The sequence below is a fragment of the Chaetodon auriga genome, chromosome 11, assembly GCF_051107435.1.
Source record: "Chaetodon auriga isolate fChaAug3 chromosome 11, fChaAug3.hap1, whole genome shotgun sequence".
In the NCBI taxonomy this organism is placed as follows: Eukaryota; Metazoa; Chordata; class Actinopteri; order Chaetodontiformes; family Chaetodontidae; genus Chaetodon; species Chaetodon auriga.
The window spans coordinates 21,714,961-21,731,676 of NC_135084.1; the positions used below are offsets into that span (position 1 = coordinate 21,714,961).

The 16,716-nt window shown below is 45.5% G+C and overlaps 2 protein-coding genes across 6 annotated transcripts; both read left to right on the forward strand.

Moving 5' to 3' along the window:
• Positions 1-1,692: 1,692 nt before the first annotated feature.
• On the forward strand, positions 1,693-10,460 carry slc17a5 (solute carrier family 17 member 5). Its single transcript, XM_076743485.1, has 11 exons — positions 1,693-1,885; positions 2,762-2,958; positions 3,386-3,619; positions 3,832-3,919; positions 4,132-4,218; positions 4,847-4,965; positions 5,811-5,972; positions 6,246-6,378; positions 6,479-6,626; positions 6,914-7,004; positions 7,971-10,460. The coding sequence occupies exons 1-11, from the start codon at positions 1,801-1,803 to the stop codon at positions 8,106-8,108; spliced, it is 1,482 nt and encodes a 493-aa protein (XP_076599600.1). The 5' UTR covers positions 1,693-1,800; the 3' UTR covers positions 8,109-10,460.
• A 408-nt stretch (positions 10,461-10,868) lies between these two features.
• On the forward strand, positions 10,869-16,391 carry eef1a1a (eukaryotic translation elongation factor 1 alpha 1a). Of its 5 annotated transcripts, none has more exons than XM_076742296.1 (8): positions 10,869-11,494; positions 12,757-12,936; positions 13,070-13,249; positions 13,701-13,997; positions 14,260-14,410; positions 14,579-14,835; positions 15,185-15,419; positions 15,554-16,391. In XM_076742296.1, the coding sequence occupies exons 2-8, from the start codon at positions 12,793-12,795 to the stop codon at positions 15,676-15,678; spliced, it is 1,389 nt and encodes a 462-aa protein (XP_076598411.1). In that variant the 5' UTR covers positions 10,869-11,494; positions 12,757-12,792; the 3' UTR covers positions 15,679-16,391. The 5 variants fall into 5 exon arrangements, with proteins under 5 accessions (XP_076598411.1, XP_076598413.1, XP_076598412.1 ...); XM_076742298.1 differs by having other exon boundaries at positions 10,925-11,041; XM_076742297.1 differs by having other exon boundaries at positions 11,044-11,494; positions 12,760-12,936.
• Positions 16,392-16,716: the final 325 nt, after the last annotated feature.

The following is a 16,716-nucleotide window of genomic DNA, read 5'->3' on the forward strand; positions in this document are numbered from 1 at the left end:
TTTATCAGATTCTTGGGGGCAGTGCAGCAAGCTGTAAACAGAACACTTAGATTTTACAACCTTATATTGTTTATTTACACGTCCAGCAGAAAAGGAGCAACATTGTCAGTCTTTTGGAGTTGTGTTTTGTGGAGTTGGGTGGAGAAACAGTCCCACTTTGGCCAAAATACCAGAAATCATGGCTGTATTTACTCAACAGCTCAAGAATTTAGTCTGCTAACTCTAACAAAGCAGCTACTTTTAAAGGGCAATTTCATAGATTTTATACATGCAGGTCTTAGTGCTACTGCAGTACTACTGTGTATATGATGAAAAAATGTATTGAGCCGTTTGTGGCTCCAGGAGGAGCCGTCAATGAAAAAATCTCAGGGGTGGGGTTAAAAAGATGGAGGTTACCACACCTCTGCTTGAGGCTACCTCATCTGTTAGCATAACACACCCGAATCTCCAACCAAACTATTGCACAGAAGCCTGTGTTCATCTCTCTGTCGTCTCCTCAGAAGTCTGTCTGTCTGTCTGTCTGTCTGTCTGTCTGTCTGTCTCTCTTCCTGTCTTCAGTGTCTCTGTTTTTGCACTCCCTCTGTCTTTGGTGGAGACAACAAAGCCTGGAGACAAACAGCTGAGCTGCTTCTCATTTCAACAACAGACCTGTGTTTGAAGGTTGCATCATTACCACATATCATCTGATTCTGTGGTTTCATGAGTGCATACAGGGAGAAAAGAAAATCTCATTCATCAATAATTGAAATGGGTTGAAATGGAGAAAATGCCATTCTGATGATTTGGTTTTGAAGTTTTAAACAGTCACTAAACCCCTAAGGGTTTAAGGAATGTAAGGAATCATACTCCCCTTTTCTATGACACAGGACCAAAATGCATAAGGCTCATTAGAGTAAGTTGCTTCTGGATATCAGAGAGAGTCAACAATCGATGTCTCATCCTGAAGAAACAATACCTCAGACTGTCCAGTCCAGAATTTCCGTATGTAGACTTGCGCTACATGGTTTCCTAACACAGGGAGTACAGCCCAAAATAGGAATATAATAAGTAAGCTGTTGTGTCCTGGGCTGAGTCTAATATAATTATAAACCAGGAATTATGAGGATCAGGTGGTAGAAACGTCAGAACTCTTTCCTGTCTTTGCTGAAGAGAGTGTTTCACTGGATCCTTTTGCCCCTCTACATGTGGGGTAGACAGAACATCATGATAATTAATGACAAAAAACACAGACTAGAGGCTGCAAATTCACCACAAATTTGCATCTATGTGATGAGGCCTCATGATAAAAAAAATGGGTCAGATTGCCAACAAGTAGCTGCCACACAGACAGCTAGGGCCTTTGTGGCTCCTGTAGTTGTTGGGCCATTTTGCGTGCTGGTAATGAAATGCTGAAAAGTGGAATTGACAAATCTCTAACACAGTGTCAACTACAATTAAATAATTAATTTGTAATTTTTTTCTATACTTAAAGTGACATATTCTGGTCATTTTCTGTTTTCCAAATTCATGAAATCGTAATCTTGTTAACATTTTTCTGTTTTCATTGTGCTTTCCTAAACTTCCGCATTGTGTATGCACCTGCAGGCAAAACTCGGGGGAAAACAAATCAACTTCCGGTCCGGCCTTACTGGTCACGTGACGGCAGTTAGCTTGTGTGTCGGGCGGAGTTGAGCTCAGCTGACCGGAAGCTCCAGTGAAGTTTCTGCTGCTTACTGATTGTGTTGTTGTAGGGGCTCGTCTGTGATGCAGTAGGTTAGTGTTGACTGAAAAACATAAAATAAGATAGAAACGAAAATAAAAATGGAGCGGTACGGGTCGGACACGGAGGGGGACGAGCAGGAGACACCGCTGCTTCACCGAGGACACGAAGACAAAGCCCGGAGAGGTGAAAGACAAATATCTCCGACTGGCTAGCTAACAATAACGTAGCTCGTAAGCGGGGTTCATTTCGGGTACCGTCCGCCATCCATCTCACTATTTAACGGCTCTGCCTTTGGCGTTTGTTTACACCGCGAGGACACGTTAACGAAAACATGAACACAAAAGGCTTTTTATGGAGTGTGCATGAGTCTGTGCTTTTTGGTACGTTGACATTTTAATCAGCCTGAGTCACGAGTTTAGAAACATCCGCCTTGAGCTCGTGTCGTAAGACAGGTGTACCTGAGCTATGAGTCAGAAAATGGCTTTTTACAGGTCCTGCGCGTGAAGGCTGTAACACTGAGAGACTGTGTGTGTTTGTGTGAAAGTGCGCTGAGGAGCCAGCTGGAGATTTCAGCTTTGATTAAAAATAATTCAAATTCAAGTTCTGTTTTTATCTGCAGCTCCTTATGCAAAATCCAGAGATTAATGAAAACAAGGTTTACTTGAAAATAGAGGAGACAAGATGTGAAAATAAGCTGCATAAATGAGGTACGGGAAGAGCTGCTTCCGCTGAACGACAGGAGACTTATCAGTTATAACTGTAGTTAAAGATTAACATATTAGTCAGTGATCAGGTTCATATATTACTTTGTTTTTCATACCCAGCCCTAAATTAAAAGTTTGGTTTCTTTTTCTGGCTGCAGATTAGAATTAGTGAGAAATCTGAAGATCAAACGTTTACCTCTGGGAATGTGTGATGTGCGTTTGCTTTCACTTTGGCATTGATGATTGAATATTTTAAAATAAATTAAAAATTGTAGATGGATGGAATCATGATACCCTCAGCATCACCTGCCAAACAGATCTCATTGCCATTATTTGTCTCTCCTCCATCCTGTAGCCCCAGCATGCTGCTCATCGCGCTACGGCCTGGCGCTGCTCTCCTCTTTCGGCTTCTTTGTGGTCTACTCTTTGCGGGTGAACCTCAGCGTAGCCATGGTGGACATGCTCAACAACACCCACCAATCCAGCACCAACCACAGCGGCTCAGTGTGTCCCGCCCATGCCAACCCTGCGCGGCCCAAACACAACCACACGGTGAGCAGGAGCGTGACTGCAGTTCAGTACGATGAATGGTGAAAACTTTCCTTCTCGGAAAACGTTCAGCACGACAGCCGCATTCTTCCGTATTTGTCTGCTGTCCGTGGAAAAAACCTAAACCTGTCAGGAATCAGGAAACTGGAGTTGACGTCTGTCATTCAGCAGTTTGTCAGTCCTGGAAAACATGAGCTGATGCTGCTCACCACTTCTCTACAGACGTGACATAACGAGGCTAAGACACGATCCACAGCTGAACTCTTTGCTGTGTTTACTGCGGTTGAGTGTGTGAAAAGTGAAAGCGTCAGACAGCAGACTGGCTAATGAAAACATGCTAAACAATCAATCAGTATTCTGTTTTCATTCAATAAGGCTTCATCATATTTCATCTCGAGCTTCGTTCCTAACATGGTTCTTGTCCTCGCAGGCCAGTGTGTACGACTGGGACTCTGAGACTCAGGGCTGGATCTTGGGCTCCTTCTTCTACGGCTACATCCTGACACAGATCCCTGGGGGCTACCTGGCCGGCCGCTATGGACCCAAGTGGCTGATGGGCTTTGGAATCCTGGGAACTGTAGTCTTTACGCTGCTCACCCCCGTGGCCGCTGACCTGGGTGCGAGCTACCTCATCGCTGTCAGGGTGCTGGAAGGAATAGGAGAGGTGGGAGATCTGACATGGTTCATGACAGGGTGACGGTTTCCAGGCCATAGAGCCAGTGATCTGTTTACAAATCAACACTGGATAATCTAACAATGGCGCAGGCGTCAGTGCTGAAAAAAAAAAAGTTTAAATTGAAACAAATCTTAGAATCAAAAGTAAAGTTGTAGCCACAGACAGACTGCACTCCTGCTGATGATTGTGTTTGTCTTCAGGGAGTCACTTTTCCGGCCATGTACACCATGTGGGCAGCGTGGGCCCCCCCGCTGGAGAGGAGCCGACTGCTCACCATTTCCTACATTGGTAAGAGGCACGGACACGAGGGGGACAGTGTCCGCCTGTTTCTACCTGCACAAACATTTGACAACACTCAGCCACCTCTTGCATGGCGTCGTCTGTCATTGAACTGTTAGTGTCGACTTGTCCCTCTCTGAATACTCATCAGTCAGCAGTTACACTGTGTGCACTCAGACAGCTGTGAGATACAGATGTTTGTCTTCTCTCTTCCATCGCAGGAGCCCAGCTGGGGACGGTGATATCTCTCCCTCTGTCTGGTGAAATCTGCTTCTACCTGGATTGGACCTATGTCTTCTACGTATTCGGTAAAGCACCATCAGTGGAGGGGAGGGGTGGGGTTACTAGTCGTCGGTTACTTGTGATTGGCTGGGATTACTAACTTCATCTTTATATGTGAACCATTAATGCATTAGTGAGAAAACCATTAACGAGGAAGGTGATGAAAGTGCTCTGATGAAGTAGTTCTGGAGGCCACACATCACAGCATTGCATGTGCTTAAAGAAAGACTGATGAAGTCACTGCTTACTGAAGCGTTTTCCTCTTCCCTCGAGTGGCCTCTCCACTGATGAGTCACAGAGTGCTGTTTGCTCAGTTTAAGCTTCAGATAAGATGTTTCCACTGTCTGCTCTTTTCTTCCCCTTTCTTGTCAAGAAACGATGATTTAGCAAGTTGATGAAGGAAATGTGCTTACAGATGAAACTGCTGCACAAGTCCCACCTTATATGCTTGCTTGTCTGCTGCAACTGCTAACATAACCCCACCTCTAAACCACTGGAGATTTCAGGAGGACAGACCTGCAGAGCACAGTGTCTTTGAAAACATCATCATAATCCATGGACCTGCTCACTATGTACAGTCTTAAACATGATGAAGGCTTTATGCTGGATTCAGGCCACCGCTGTTGATCTGTGGGGTAAAATGTGTGTGTCCAGGTGCCATTGGCCTGGTGTGGTTCGTCTTGTGGGCCTTTCTCGCCTTCGACAGTCCGAACACTCACCCACGGATATCAGAGCGGGAGAGACTCTACATCAACACCTCCCTGAAGAACGAGGTAACACCAGAAACCAGACGACGTGTCCCGAACACAAAAACAAGGTTTCTTAGGTTTATGATACCGCTGGTGTGCATGAGGGAAGATCCAGACTTGTATACTGTGTTGAACATTTTTCCCAGAACGGTCTGCGTGAAACAGGAGAGCATGGAAACCAGAGAGCAAACCTCTCTGTTTCTCTGCAGAGGATTGTCAGTGGACGGGAGGGGAGGAGCGAGGGGAGACTGTCCACTAGTTGATCGATCGCGAATCTCTCGAAGGATAAAAAAAAATAACCTGCCAGGGCGGCCCGCCCAAGCAGAGTCTGTGTGTGGGAAACACTGTTCTTCCCTCTTGCAGCAGAGCGCTTGCAGGCTTTTCTGCTCCAGTACAGTCATCATATACTAATGTTACATAATCTCAGTGTATTGCAGCATTTTATTCTCTTATCTGTCTCACCCAGTTGTTAGGTCACAACAGCCACCATTACTCTGCGCTTTAATATGACATCCAGAAGCACAGCTGACCTGCCTGCTGTGCATGTTCACGGTGACGGTGTGCACTAAGGCAGGGTTTGTCATCTCTACCCTGTAATTTAGTGCAATCTGCTGAAAGCTTAAAGATCCACCAGCATGAACGACATCTGAGTGGAAGCCCTTTGTTCATTAGATGTTTCTAAGAGGCGTCCTTCATAGTATTTAGCATACCATTTCCTTATTTTTACATTGAGTCACACACTTTAATATGAGTCTGGACAGTCATTTAAGTACACAGCACCCACAGTGGGTCAGTTTTGAAGCTTGGATGTATTAAGAAGAACTTCCTAATCAATCCATTCCCTGTTTTCCACTTCCTGTGTGCGCCAGCTGTCCACCTCAGCAGGTTACACCCCCTGGCGAGCCATAGTCACCTCCAGGCCGCTGTGGGCCATCGTCGTGGCTCACTTCTCCTACAACTGGACCTTCTACACCCTCCTCACCCTGCTGCCAACCTACATGAATGACGTCCTGGGATTTAGCATCCAGCAGGTTAGATCGCGTCATGTGATTAGCATTCATTCGTGCTCAGAAGTGCCAGCAAACACTGACAGAACGAGTCCAGTAAGGGTGAAAAGTTGATCAGATTTTATTGCCTTAATTGAGGTTAATATCGCTGTGAAATCAGAGTATTTGAGATGTGAAGCCTCATTCTTTGGTTCTTGAACATCACAGATTGGTCCAAAATGATTTCTACTCGCTGATGATATGGATAAAATAACTGTCATAAAGATACTCACATCACGTGGTTTCCGTCCACAATAGAACGGGATGCTGTCTGCTCTGCCTTATGTGGGCTGCGCCCTGATGGCTGTGCTGAGCGGCCAGCTTGCCGATTACCTGCGGGAAACCTGCCTCTACCCCACCGTCATTGTCAGGAAGTCCTTCTCCATAGTTGGTGAGGAATGGCAGCGTCGCAGCAGAATCATGGATTGTTGTTTTGGTTTGTGAGGCTGCAGGCTCTTAACTTGGATGACACCGTGTTGTTATTTCTGCAGGCATGATCGGGCCGGCCGTGTTCCTGGTGGCAGCAGGTTACACGGGCTGTAACTACACCTTGGCTGTGACCTTCCTCACCATCTCCTCCTCTCTGGGTGGAGTGTCGGCATCAGGCTTTAACATCAACCACCTGGACATCGCTCCTTCGTAAGAATGACCAAAAAAGCCTCTTACTGTAAAAAGAATCAAGAGTTCCTGCTCATGAAAACCAAACCTAAAGGTTCCTGTAATCGTCCTGTTGTGATTGAGATGTTTAGCCATAATTATGCATCCTGAGAGAATGCAGTCATGTTTCTTACTGTGAGTATATTCAGACACCAGGATCTGAACTCTCTGATTATACAGAGGTTCAGGATCTCCTCCAGGTGTAAACGGGTGACGTTGTGAGCTACGCTGGGTTAACACTCTTTTAACAATCATCCTGCATGTTGTAGGTATGCTGGCATTCTCCTGGGCATCACCAACACCTTCGCCACCATCCCCGGCATGGTGGGACCAGTCATAGCAAGAGGACTCACCAAACATGTAAGGAAGTCGTGTTTGATCACACTTACTGATCCAGGCAGCACAGTGAAAACTGAACTGACTCCAGTCCAGATTTCATATTAACGGTCGTGTTTGAGCAGATAAACTTAAGATGTGGAAAGCTGCTGCTTACAGACAAACAGAGGTCACTCTGGGTCGCTCGGGGTGTCCTGGCTAAACAGATGGCATCCTTACTTCAGCTTGACGCTCTATTTCCTGTCTTAATTGGTTTAGTCAGTACAGGATTAACGTGTTATCATGTGGCCACCAGGGGGCGTCCATAGACTTTTCACATAACAGCAGCCCAGTCACACCCAGCGTGTGTGTCTGGTTTGATTAAAGCCAATACCTTAGCCTCCTTTCATTCTCTGTGAAGCCCAATTAATCAATCACACCAGCTTATTGAACTGGTTACTAAACATGACCTTACATGACCTTCCAGCCTGTACTGTGCCAGTTGGAGCATTTTCACATGATAATAAAATATGTGTATTTGTGATTGTTAAAAAGGAGAACTTCTGTTGCGCCGTCCCAACTCCACAAGGGTGTGACCAGTCAGTTGTAAATGTAGACGATTAGTCAGGAGCCAGAATGAGCCTTTGGGATATCTTGTGATTGCTAATGATTGTCAGATTGTAATTTGTTTTTTTGGCACACAAACGTTTTTTTCCTCTTTATGATTGATTATTGCCATTTTGCCCTCAAAAGAATGTGGATAGTGGTGAAAGAGACATTTAGAGGAATGTTTTAAAAGCATCAAAGCTTTTCTTTTGCTCAATCAGGAGGTACAAATCGCAAATTTCTGACCTTGTACGGTTGTTTGACTCTCAGGACATCAGTGATTTTAGGATGTAAATGTTTCAAAGGATGCACAAGTTAATGAGCTAATTCATTAATGACACACTCGTCCAAAGAGGGGCCTTTTGTTTTCAATGCTCATCATTACTTGTGCTGACTGTCCTTCAGAACACCATAGACGAGTGGCAGACTGTCTTCTACATCGCTGCGACCATCAACCTGATTGGAGCGACGTTCTACACTATATTTGGCCGAGGAACGGTGCAGCCCTGGGCTGTCCACACGTCCTACTCTCATGGAGACTGAGCCAGAAGACGAGCACCAAACTCGTGCACCTGACAAATCCGAATCATCACATGGACACGTGGACGAAACTCAATCGTGGGCTTTTTTAACGGGTAATGTCAACGGGAGCTGTGCTGATGATTCTCAAAGCACGGCGAGCTAACAGTGAGTAACAGCCATATTCCCCCCGAGGATGTTCTTTACTGTGACTGTGGGGACTAAAGGGTCTGTTCACAGATCAACCTGCAGTCACTGCATTGAACAAAGAGGATTGCATTTTTTAGTGAGCTCAGTATTCCCTGGAGGCAAAAATCATTGAGAAGTGTAAACAACCACAGTAGAAAGTATCTAAAGGAAGCTGTAAAAAAGTGTGAGCGAGTTTGATAGCTCCTAGCTAGCTCCTGGTATGATTGGTTTAAACCTGAAACGTCAGCTGGGCTAGCTTCGATGGCTACGGGCTGTTTAAGCCTTCTTAAATGTCAAGCATTATGAATCCTCTGGAAAATAAGCTATGAAAGACGAACGATCCCAGTGAAGTTCCTCTTAGTGTTCAGGTTTGACGGTTAACTTGTGAGGCTCAGTTGTTTTTTCTGCCTTTCTGACAGCAACCCCCCCACCCCCCGTGTTTTATTGCCATAGTCTACTCTGAACAAGGATGTTTCCGTTCACGTGTGCTGTACATGTTTGAAAGGTTTGTTTCAAAAACAACAAACTTGTCACACCAAATTAGACGCACACATCTGAGAATGTCCTTGTTTTGAGAGAACCTTGTGACTGCACACTTGTTTGGGAAAAATGCCTTATAATGAGCCTCTTTAAAAAGATGTTAAAGCTCTTTGTCTTTCACGTGATTGCAAATGGATCTTCTTTTTTTTTAAACGCCTTATGGTGCAGTTGAGGAATTTTATGTGTAAAATAATGTATTTTCAGGTTGTGTTCACCAGGTGCCTCAGTAAACTGATGCATGCAGTGTGGAGAGCAGATGAGCTCCAGGCACCGTATTTTCAGGCTATAACACTAAAGCTTTGTTCAGACTGCAGGCAAATCATTTGCCTCTCATTCAGATCTTCACAACAGACTGCTCCACGCTGTTGGTTGCAAGTAAACAGATCGAATTTGTGTATCCAGACATCACCGGCCTTTCTGCATGGGCTGCCTCGGTAATGAAGTAAGCGTCAGTAACCCAGACGCGTAAGAGAAGGAGATCGATCATCTCACCCTTTAAACAGTCACGCTGTTGCGGTGCAGAACTCCTCTGTCACCATAAAGCTCCACCTTGGGGTCGGGTCACAGTGGCAGCAGGTGAATGTCCCCCGCTACCCCTCGTGCTACAGTACATTAAGAAGTGTGATCATTCACAGCGATCCCCTGATGAACGTCACACCAGAGGATTCGCCGTCAGCTCCTAAATTCCAGATACAGAATGTGAGTCCTTTTCTCTAGTACACAATAACAAAGCTGTAAATGTAGTCTGAAGAATTTGTCTGAATCAGAAATAAATTTGGACTAACTAACAGATTCTTACAACTACATTTACACCTGCTCCTCGGGTTCGTGCTCGCCCGATCAAAAGAGATGTGACGTTGCTGGATACAACCTAGATGTGCAAAAGACCAGATTTGGCCTGGCAGTCTGAACAAGGCGAATGAAGACGATAAGTGGTTGGCACTTTTCTAAAGGGAAAGAAAAGAGGCTCCTGGTGGACACGGCCCCATGCCATTCACAGGATTTGCACTTTGTGTGTCAGTTCTCAGGTATGTCTTAAAAGGATTGAAAAGGATGTTTGTTTACTTTTTACAGATTGACTGATCTGTCACATTGAGGAACGTGTCCTCGATTTTTAAGTGTCAACTGAATTCCTGTTTTAAAATGTTTTCAAACAGCACCGTTAAGTCCAAATATACAGTCGTTAGCATTCTTAGCGTTTCATCACTGTCAATATAATTTTTTGTTTACACTCTGGCAGGTCACATGTTTATGATGCTTTATGTAAATTGTCCCTTTAAACATAATTACTATAGAGAAGCCACAGTGAAAGCATTTGGTCTCAGTTGTGATTTCTGTCAACAAGTAGCAGCATCGTCCCAATGTAAGATGTGATGCACTTGTGCCTTACTACATTATCTTTAACTGGGTCAGACGGTTCAGGATCAGAGAGTCATTCTGTCATAAAGGATTCATTTCATCCCTGTTTTTTATAATTTCATTGTTATATTGGTGTCTATACAGAGGGAAAAGGGACTTTTGAATGATGTGTATGTACAAACCGTATTGAGAGGGTAATCATTGTAACCTTTCAACCTGGAAACATTCCAGAAATATGTCTTCAATCACTCGTGTTGTAAATACTCATACGGCTATGCTCAAATCTGATCTTGTGTTGTGTTATTATTTTGTTACACAGCTTTCATCTGACTACAGGAACAATGTGCTTTGATGAAAATGTATCAGAGGAGATCAAATTAGCCAATTAGTCAACACAAACTACAACAAGAGCCAACAACCGGATATTTAGGAAAAAAAGGCAATGGCTGTTCAGCCTCACTCCCTGGACACACAGTGACAGGAGGCTTCACCCTGTTTGTATGAACCTCGTCTACAATCCACACTAATCCAGCTCTGGGCCATAAATGAATATTCTCACATGGGCTACCATGAGAAAATCATCTTACTGAATGCAGATAGCATCTGGACATGCTTCACAGTTGACAAAACAGATTTACAGCTTCCAATTTTCTCAATATCCCTATAAACTGTCACAGGATTACAAAAGGTCTCTTCAGGACATGAGATCCCTTCAGAGCCACTTGGGATCGCTCTGCCTGGCTCCCTGCTGTTTCTCAGCAGCCCTGCATCTTGTGATAATTAGCAGACGAGCCTGCAGACAGACGCGCTGGAAAACAAGTTAAGGCCATCGGGGTTAATTTTAATCCAGCCAGGGAGCGTCTGGAAAGGTGAGCGCTCCACCTGCTGCTGCGCGTGACGGACGCTGCGCGCTTCACTCGGTCTTCATCTGACTTCACCTCGACTAACCTACACCATGAAACCAAAATGTTTTCTTCCACGGATCCGTTCCTGCAGCGCCAGCTAGACCTACCGCTGATAGAGCAGCCGAGAGCGTAAACGCGAGTCTGTTTATTACATGCATGTTCAGGGGCCTCGTCCTCTGAACTGTGAGAACAAACCGGATGGAGCGTATCTGAGCAGGGTGGTGTCCGATAATGGATGCCCGCCGTTGGCTGTGTCCTATGGTAAACTCGTTTGCGGTAACTTCTCCCTCCCTGTGATGCTGAACAGCAGCGGGCGTGCGCAATTACGCAACACCCCCGCCTACCCCGCGCGCTATAACCGGATCAGCGGCTCTCCTCTCTGGTCCTGCACCCAACCTGACACCGAGCAGCTCTCAGGTACGACCGCGGCACATGAAATTACGCATCGAGGAGATTTCGGTTTGGATGCTATCGGAAGAATGAATGAGCGTTTTCTTCGCCGGTTCGGTCTCCAGGCGGCGTTTGGGGAATATTGTTGTGATGCGGCGCAGAGCGCAGGCGGCTGGTGGTTAATGCGCATCCCTCAGTAAGCGGGCAGATGAGAGAACATGGCGGAGGGCTGACATTTCAGTTAAATCCTTAAAACAGCAGCTGTGTCGCAGTAGCTGTGCCGGTTTTTGCTCACTGTTTTATCATCCTCTGCGCTTTAAAGCGCAGTGCGGCAGCTGTCGTGACGACCCGTAGCAGGAGAGATGAGACAAATGAGCGCATGTAAACGTTTGTCCGCCCTGGCGCCGAGCTCACCTGAACTAGTGAGGATTCGTGTTACAGTTGGATTAAAGCTGCAGCTTTTCTACCTGGTGCAAACTAGATTCAGATCAAATGAATCTGCACTGGCAGGGATCATTTAAAATAGGCTGCGGTGCATGTGGCCGTTCTCATACTGAAGGTTATCAACACAGCGCTCCTGCAGAGTGAACCTGCGTGCAGGGCACCGCAGTGTCTGACAAATGGCTGCTGCACCATCACTGAATTGGATCTGACAAAATGGAGGATTCTGGCTCGGAGTGGAGCTGTAGCGAGTCTGTGGCTGCGAATAAAAAACGGTGGACGGTGCTGTGTTTTGATGTGTCCGTGCGCAGGAGAGCAGGCTGGATGTGAGGGAGCAGGGGAGTGGGTGGGTGGGTGTGTGGATGGAGGACTAGAGTAGGAGGGGCAGAGGGTTTTTGTGCTTGGTGCAGTTCAGTGGCCATCGATCCCATTCCTAATTATAGGTGATGCAGCGTTTAAGAAAACGTCTAAGGCCAGTTGGGAGACTCCTAAAGTATCCATAGCTCAGCAGACAGCACAGTCAGCTCGTTTAAGGGCTGACGAGCTGTGTCTCTGTCCTTGTGCAGCATTTCTAATTCTTTCTGCACCAGCCTTTTGGGAAGACATTCGCTCTCTACTACTGTTTTCATCTCCAGTGCTGCAATACATGCTGAATCTCCAGCTGTGTGGTCTTCTAAAGCCCATTCAGTCCACCAGTGTACAATTACCACGGCTTAGCTTCTCTTGCAGCAACTAACTATCGTTTGTTTAATCTACACTTGAAAAATACAGCGCTGCTCATTACAATAACTAGTGCACGAAAGGTTTCTGTTTCTCGCATCCTAACTGTAATTTAATACTGGCTTTAGCAGACAGTTTCGTGACTCCAGCCAGCTCCAGTCACCATGGGAAAGGAGAAACTCCACATCAACATCGTCGTGATCGGCCATGTGGACTCTGGCAAGTCGACCACCACAGGCCACCTCATCTACAAGTGCGGGGGCATTGACAAGAGGACCATCGAGAAGTTTGAAAAGGAAGCCGCTGAGGTGAGGAGATACAAGCAAAGGACGATGCCTTGGTGGATCAACTAATGTCTCTTCCTCAAGATCAAGATCACCCCTCTCTCCATAAGATAAAAGCCATGACAATCTGTCTGACAATCTGTTACTTATTTCTCAGATGGGGAAGGGGTCGTTCAAGTATGCCTGGGTGCTGGACAAGCTGAAGGCAGAAAGGGAGCGTGGCATTACCATCGACATCTCACTGTGGAAGTTTGAAACCAGCAAGTACTACGTGACCATCATCGACGCCCCAGGTCATCGGGACTTCATCAAGAACATGATCACTGGGACCTCACAGGTCTGTAACATGAGGATGCTCAGCCATTCTGTGTGCGTTACATGGTGTATGGTGTAGACGTGGCTCCTGTTGTGCCTGTGCCTTTAAGAGAAACCAGCAGCTCATCTATAGTGATAGTAGAACAGGCTTCTATTTCCGTGTAGCGTATACTGTAACACTGTAACAAGAAGACACAAAAGTCATCACAAATAGCTTCCAATAAGAAGCAGCAAGCTCATTCACCAGCTGAACAATAGAAGTTGTTCATGTTGTATTTCAAGTTGGTATTGGTGCTAAATATGCCACCTCAGATTTGATATCAAACAAATTTGTCAGAGTTCTACCCTAATTGTAAAGGACAGCCCTTGACTCTACTAGACTATTCAATAAACTTCAAATCCTATATGAGGGATTACGGTGGTTGAAGCTGCTGTGCATCAGCGGCACTAATGTCTGACCTTTGCATCCACAGGCAGACTGTGCTGTGCTGATTGTGGCGGCTGGCGTGGGAGAGTTCGAGGCAGGTATTTCTAAGAACGGACAGACCCGTGAGCATGCCCTGCTGGCCTACACTCTGGGAGTAAAGCAGCTCATCGTAGGCATCAACAAGATGGACTCCACCGAGCCAAACTACAGCCAGAAGCGTTATGAGGAGATTGTGAAGGAAGTGAGCACCTACATCAAGAAGATTGGCTACAACCCGGACACCGTTGCCTTTGTGCCCATTTCCGGCTGGAATGGAGACAACATGCTGGAGCCCAGCCCCAATGTAAGCAGAACACAGTGTAGTGATGCAGCTGCTTGAGGAATTAATGAGACGTCCACGTCTCATTCAAATGAGCTATTAAAAGTTACGTTCTCATTTCAAAAGTTACACAGTCTTAATTCCAATTGAATTTTTTGTACAACAGTTGACTAAACTGAAGCTGAAAAGTAAAGGACGATTCAGTCAGTTCTTGTCGTCTACCATGATCACAAGCTTAAACCCTCCTAACTGATGATAATTATCTTCATTATCATCTTCTCTCTAGATGACGTGGTTTAAGGGGTGGAAGATCAATAGGAAAGAAGGCAATGCATCAGGGACCACACTACTGGAGGCTCTGGATGCCATCCAGCCCCCCACCCGTCCAACAGACAAACCCCTACGTCTGCCCCTGCAGGACGTCTACAAGATAGGAGGCATGTAGTGCACCGATTAGGAAACTGATGAGTAGGAATGGAGGATAGTGTTTTTAAGCATTCAACCAAAGAGGCAGAGCTGTGGGGGGGTTCAGTACAGGTCTAAACTCCTTTATGTTCACTTCAGTTACCTTCATTGAATGTCCTCTGATCTGAACCTCTTCTCAGGCATTGGAACTGTGCCTGTCGGCCGTGTGGAGACGGGCGTACTGAAACCTGGCATGGTGGTGACCTTTGCCCCCGTCAACGTGACTACTGAGGTGAAGTCTGTGGAGATGCACCATGAGGCGCTGACCGAAGCCCTGCCCGGCGACAACGTGGGCTTTAACGTCAAGAATGTGTCAGTCAAGGACATTCGCCGTGGCAACGTGGCGGGTGACAGCAAGAATGACCCACCACAGGAGGCTGCCAACTTCACTGCCCAGGTAGACACAGCAAGGGATCCATTCATAGCAATGAAATATCAGCAAGATTTAACACAATCAGCTCCATCTTTAGTCAGAACTATTTATAGTCTTGATAAATATTTATTTGAAAATCTATTTTTATGCATTATATCAAAAAAGTTATCTTTGAACTTCACTTTAGCCCCAACAACATCTGGATCATCACGCTGCAAGCAAGTCAATATTTCTGCCACCCAAGTCATCCAGTGCAGATTTATGTCCAGAGGGACATTATCAAAATAAGACAATAACAGCAATAGTCACTCAACAAGCCAGCAGTCAAGTCTTTGTATAACTACGCCATCCATGCTGTCTCTTTGCTTTGCAGGTGATCATCCTTAATCACCCTGGCCAGATCAGTGCTGGCTATGCTCCTGTGCTGGACTGTCACACAGCTCACATCGCCTGCAAGTTTGCAGAGCTCAAGGAAAAGATTGATCGCCGCTCCGGCAAGAAGCTGGAGGACAACCCTAAATCCCTCAAGTCTGGAGATGCTGCCATCGTGGATATGATTCCTGGAAAGCCGATGTGTGTTGAGAGCTTCTCTGAGTACCCTCCGCTTGGTAAGTTCAAGTGTGGGGGATGTGCTGAATTGCAACACTTTTCCCCTCATCAAAGGCTGTGTGACTCATCTTTAAGTCATACCAGATGAAAGCATCACCTAAAATATCTATCTTTACTCCTCTTCACCTTGCAGGTCGTTTTGCGGTGCGTGACATGCGTCAGACTGTCGCAGTTGGCGTAATTAAGGGCGTGGAGAAGAAGGTCTCCACCACTGGTAAAGTTACCAAGTCCGCCCAGAAAGCCCAGAGGAACAAATGAATGTTGTGCTACTCTGCCGACCCCAAGGTCTCCCAGGGCAGGACATCAGTCATCCAACTTCATCCTACAATTGGCTACTTCAACTTAATAATCAAAGACTGGTTAATCATCACAATGCATCGCAAAAGCATTCGAAGGAAAGAACAACATTTAAACCTTAAGTCCTTGAGGCGGCACTCCTGACTCCATTTCAGTGGTTAGATTACCATTACGTACAATGTAATATCAAACAGGTAGTTTTAAATGTGCACTGTTGACTTGGTTCATGGCAATACCTTTCTGTAATAATGATATTGAGACACTGAACAAATAGAGGTACTGAAATGTATCACCTCTCTAGCTATCTGGAGTGCAGGTACTGGTCACTTTACATGGTATGTGTTGTCTTGCTTTTAGTGTTTGTTTGCAACTACATGGTGCTCTGTAGGAGCCTATGGCAAGAAGTTAAAACTATGTTCTTCTGAGTAGTAGATTAGTAGAACTTAGTGATTTGTTGTGTTTCAGCTTTAAAAAAAACACCTAAAACAAATGGTCCAAATGCGTCCTTGCCGAGGGGCTCAGAGTAGGCCAACTGTTGATTCTTGAGGCACTTTGATTGGCATTTCGCTAACTTTGCACTTGCACTGGAGAAGCTTAAATTGGCATAAGCTACGGCACCTTACTGTAAGATGGCATGAGCCTCTTTGCAACATTAAACATGTGTTAAACCAAAATGCTGGGCTGTGGTCTTCAGTCATTTTTTTCTGAGAGTGCTGTAAAGACGTGATGGGGCAACAGATGCTTTTAACTTTCCAATCCTATGAGACAAGACTGACAAAAGCTCATCCTTACAATACACCTTTATGTCCACAAGATGTAGCTGTTGGCACAGGAATAAAATAGGAATTGTCAGTAATTTCCAAACGAAATGTAAAAGGCTCATATAAACACACATTTACCAAAAAAACTTAGTTTTTCAATTCATCATGGGACACAAAATGTCTAAATATCAGTTCACCTCAACATCTCAAACAGCTTAAGGGCAGTCTGAAAAGTAGT

Bases quoted from the DNA above. Each gene is read 5' to 3' on its own strand.
- slc17a5 (XM_076743485.1), top strand. From the start codon at position 1,801: ATGGAGCGGTACGGGTCGGACACGGAGGGGGACGAGCAGGAGACACCG. The intron at 2,959-3,385 runs GTGAGCAGGAGC...TTGTCCTCGCAG, and splicing joins GGCCCAAACACAACCACACG to GCCAGTGTGTACGACTGGGA. The intron at 6,379-6,478 runs GTGAGGAATGGC...TTATTTCTGCAG, and splicing joins GAAGTCCTTCTCCATAGTTG to GCATGATCGGGCCGGCCGTG.
- eef1a1a (XM_076742296.1), top strand. From the start codon at position 12,793: ATGGGAAAGGAGAAACTCCACATCAACATCGTCGTGATCGGCCATGTG. The intron at 13,250-13,700 runs GTCTGTAACATG...TTGCATCCACAG, and splicing joins TGATCACTGGGACCTCACAG to GCAGACTGTGCTGTGCTGAT. The intron at 13,998-14,259 runs GTAAGCAGAACA...TCTTCTCTCTAG, and splicing joins TGCTGGAGCCCAGCCCCAAT to ATGACGTGGTTTAAGGGGTG.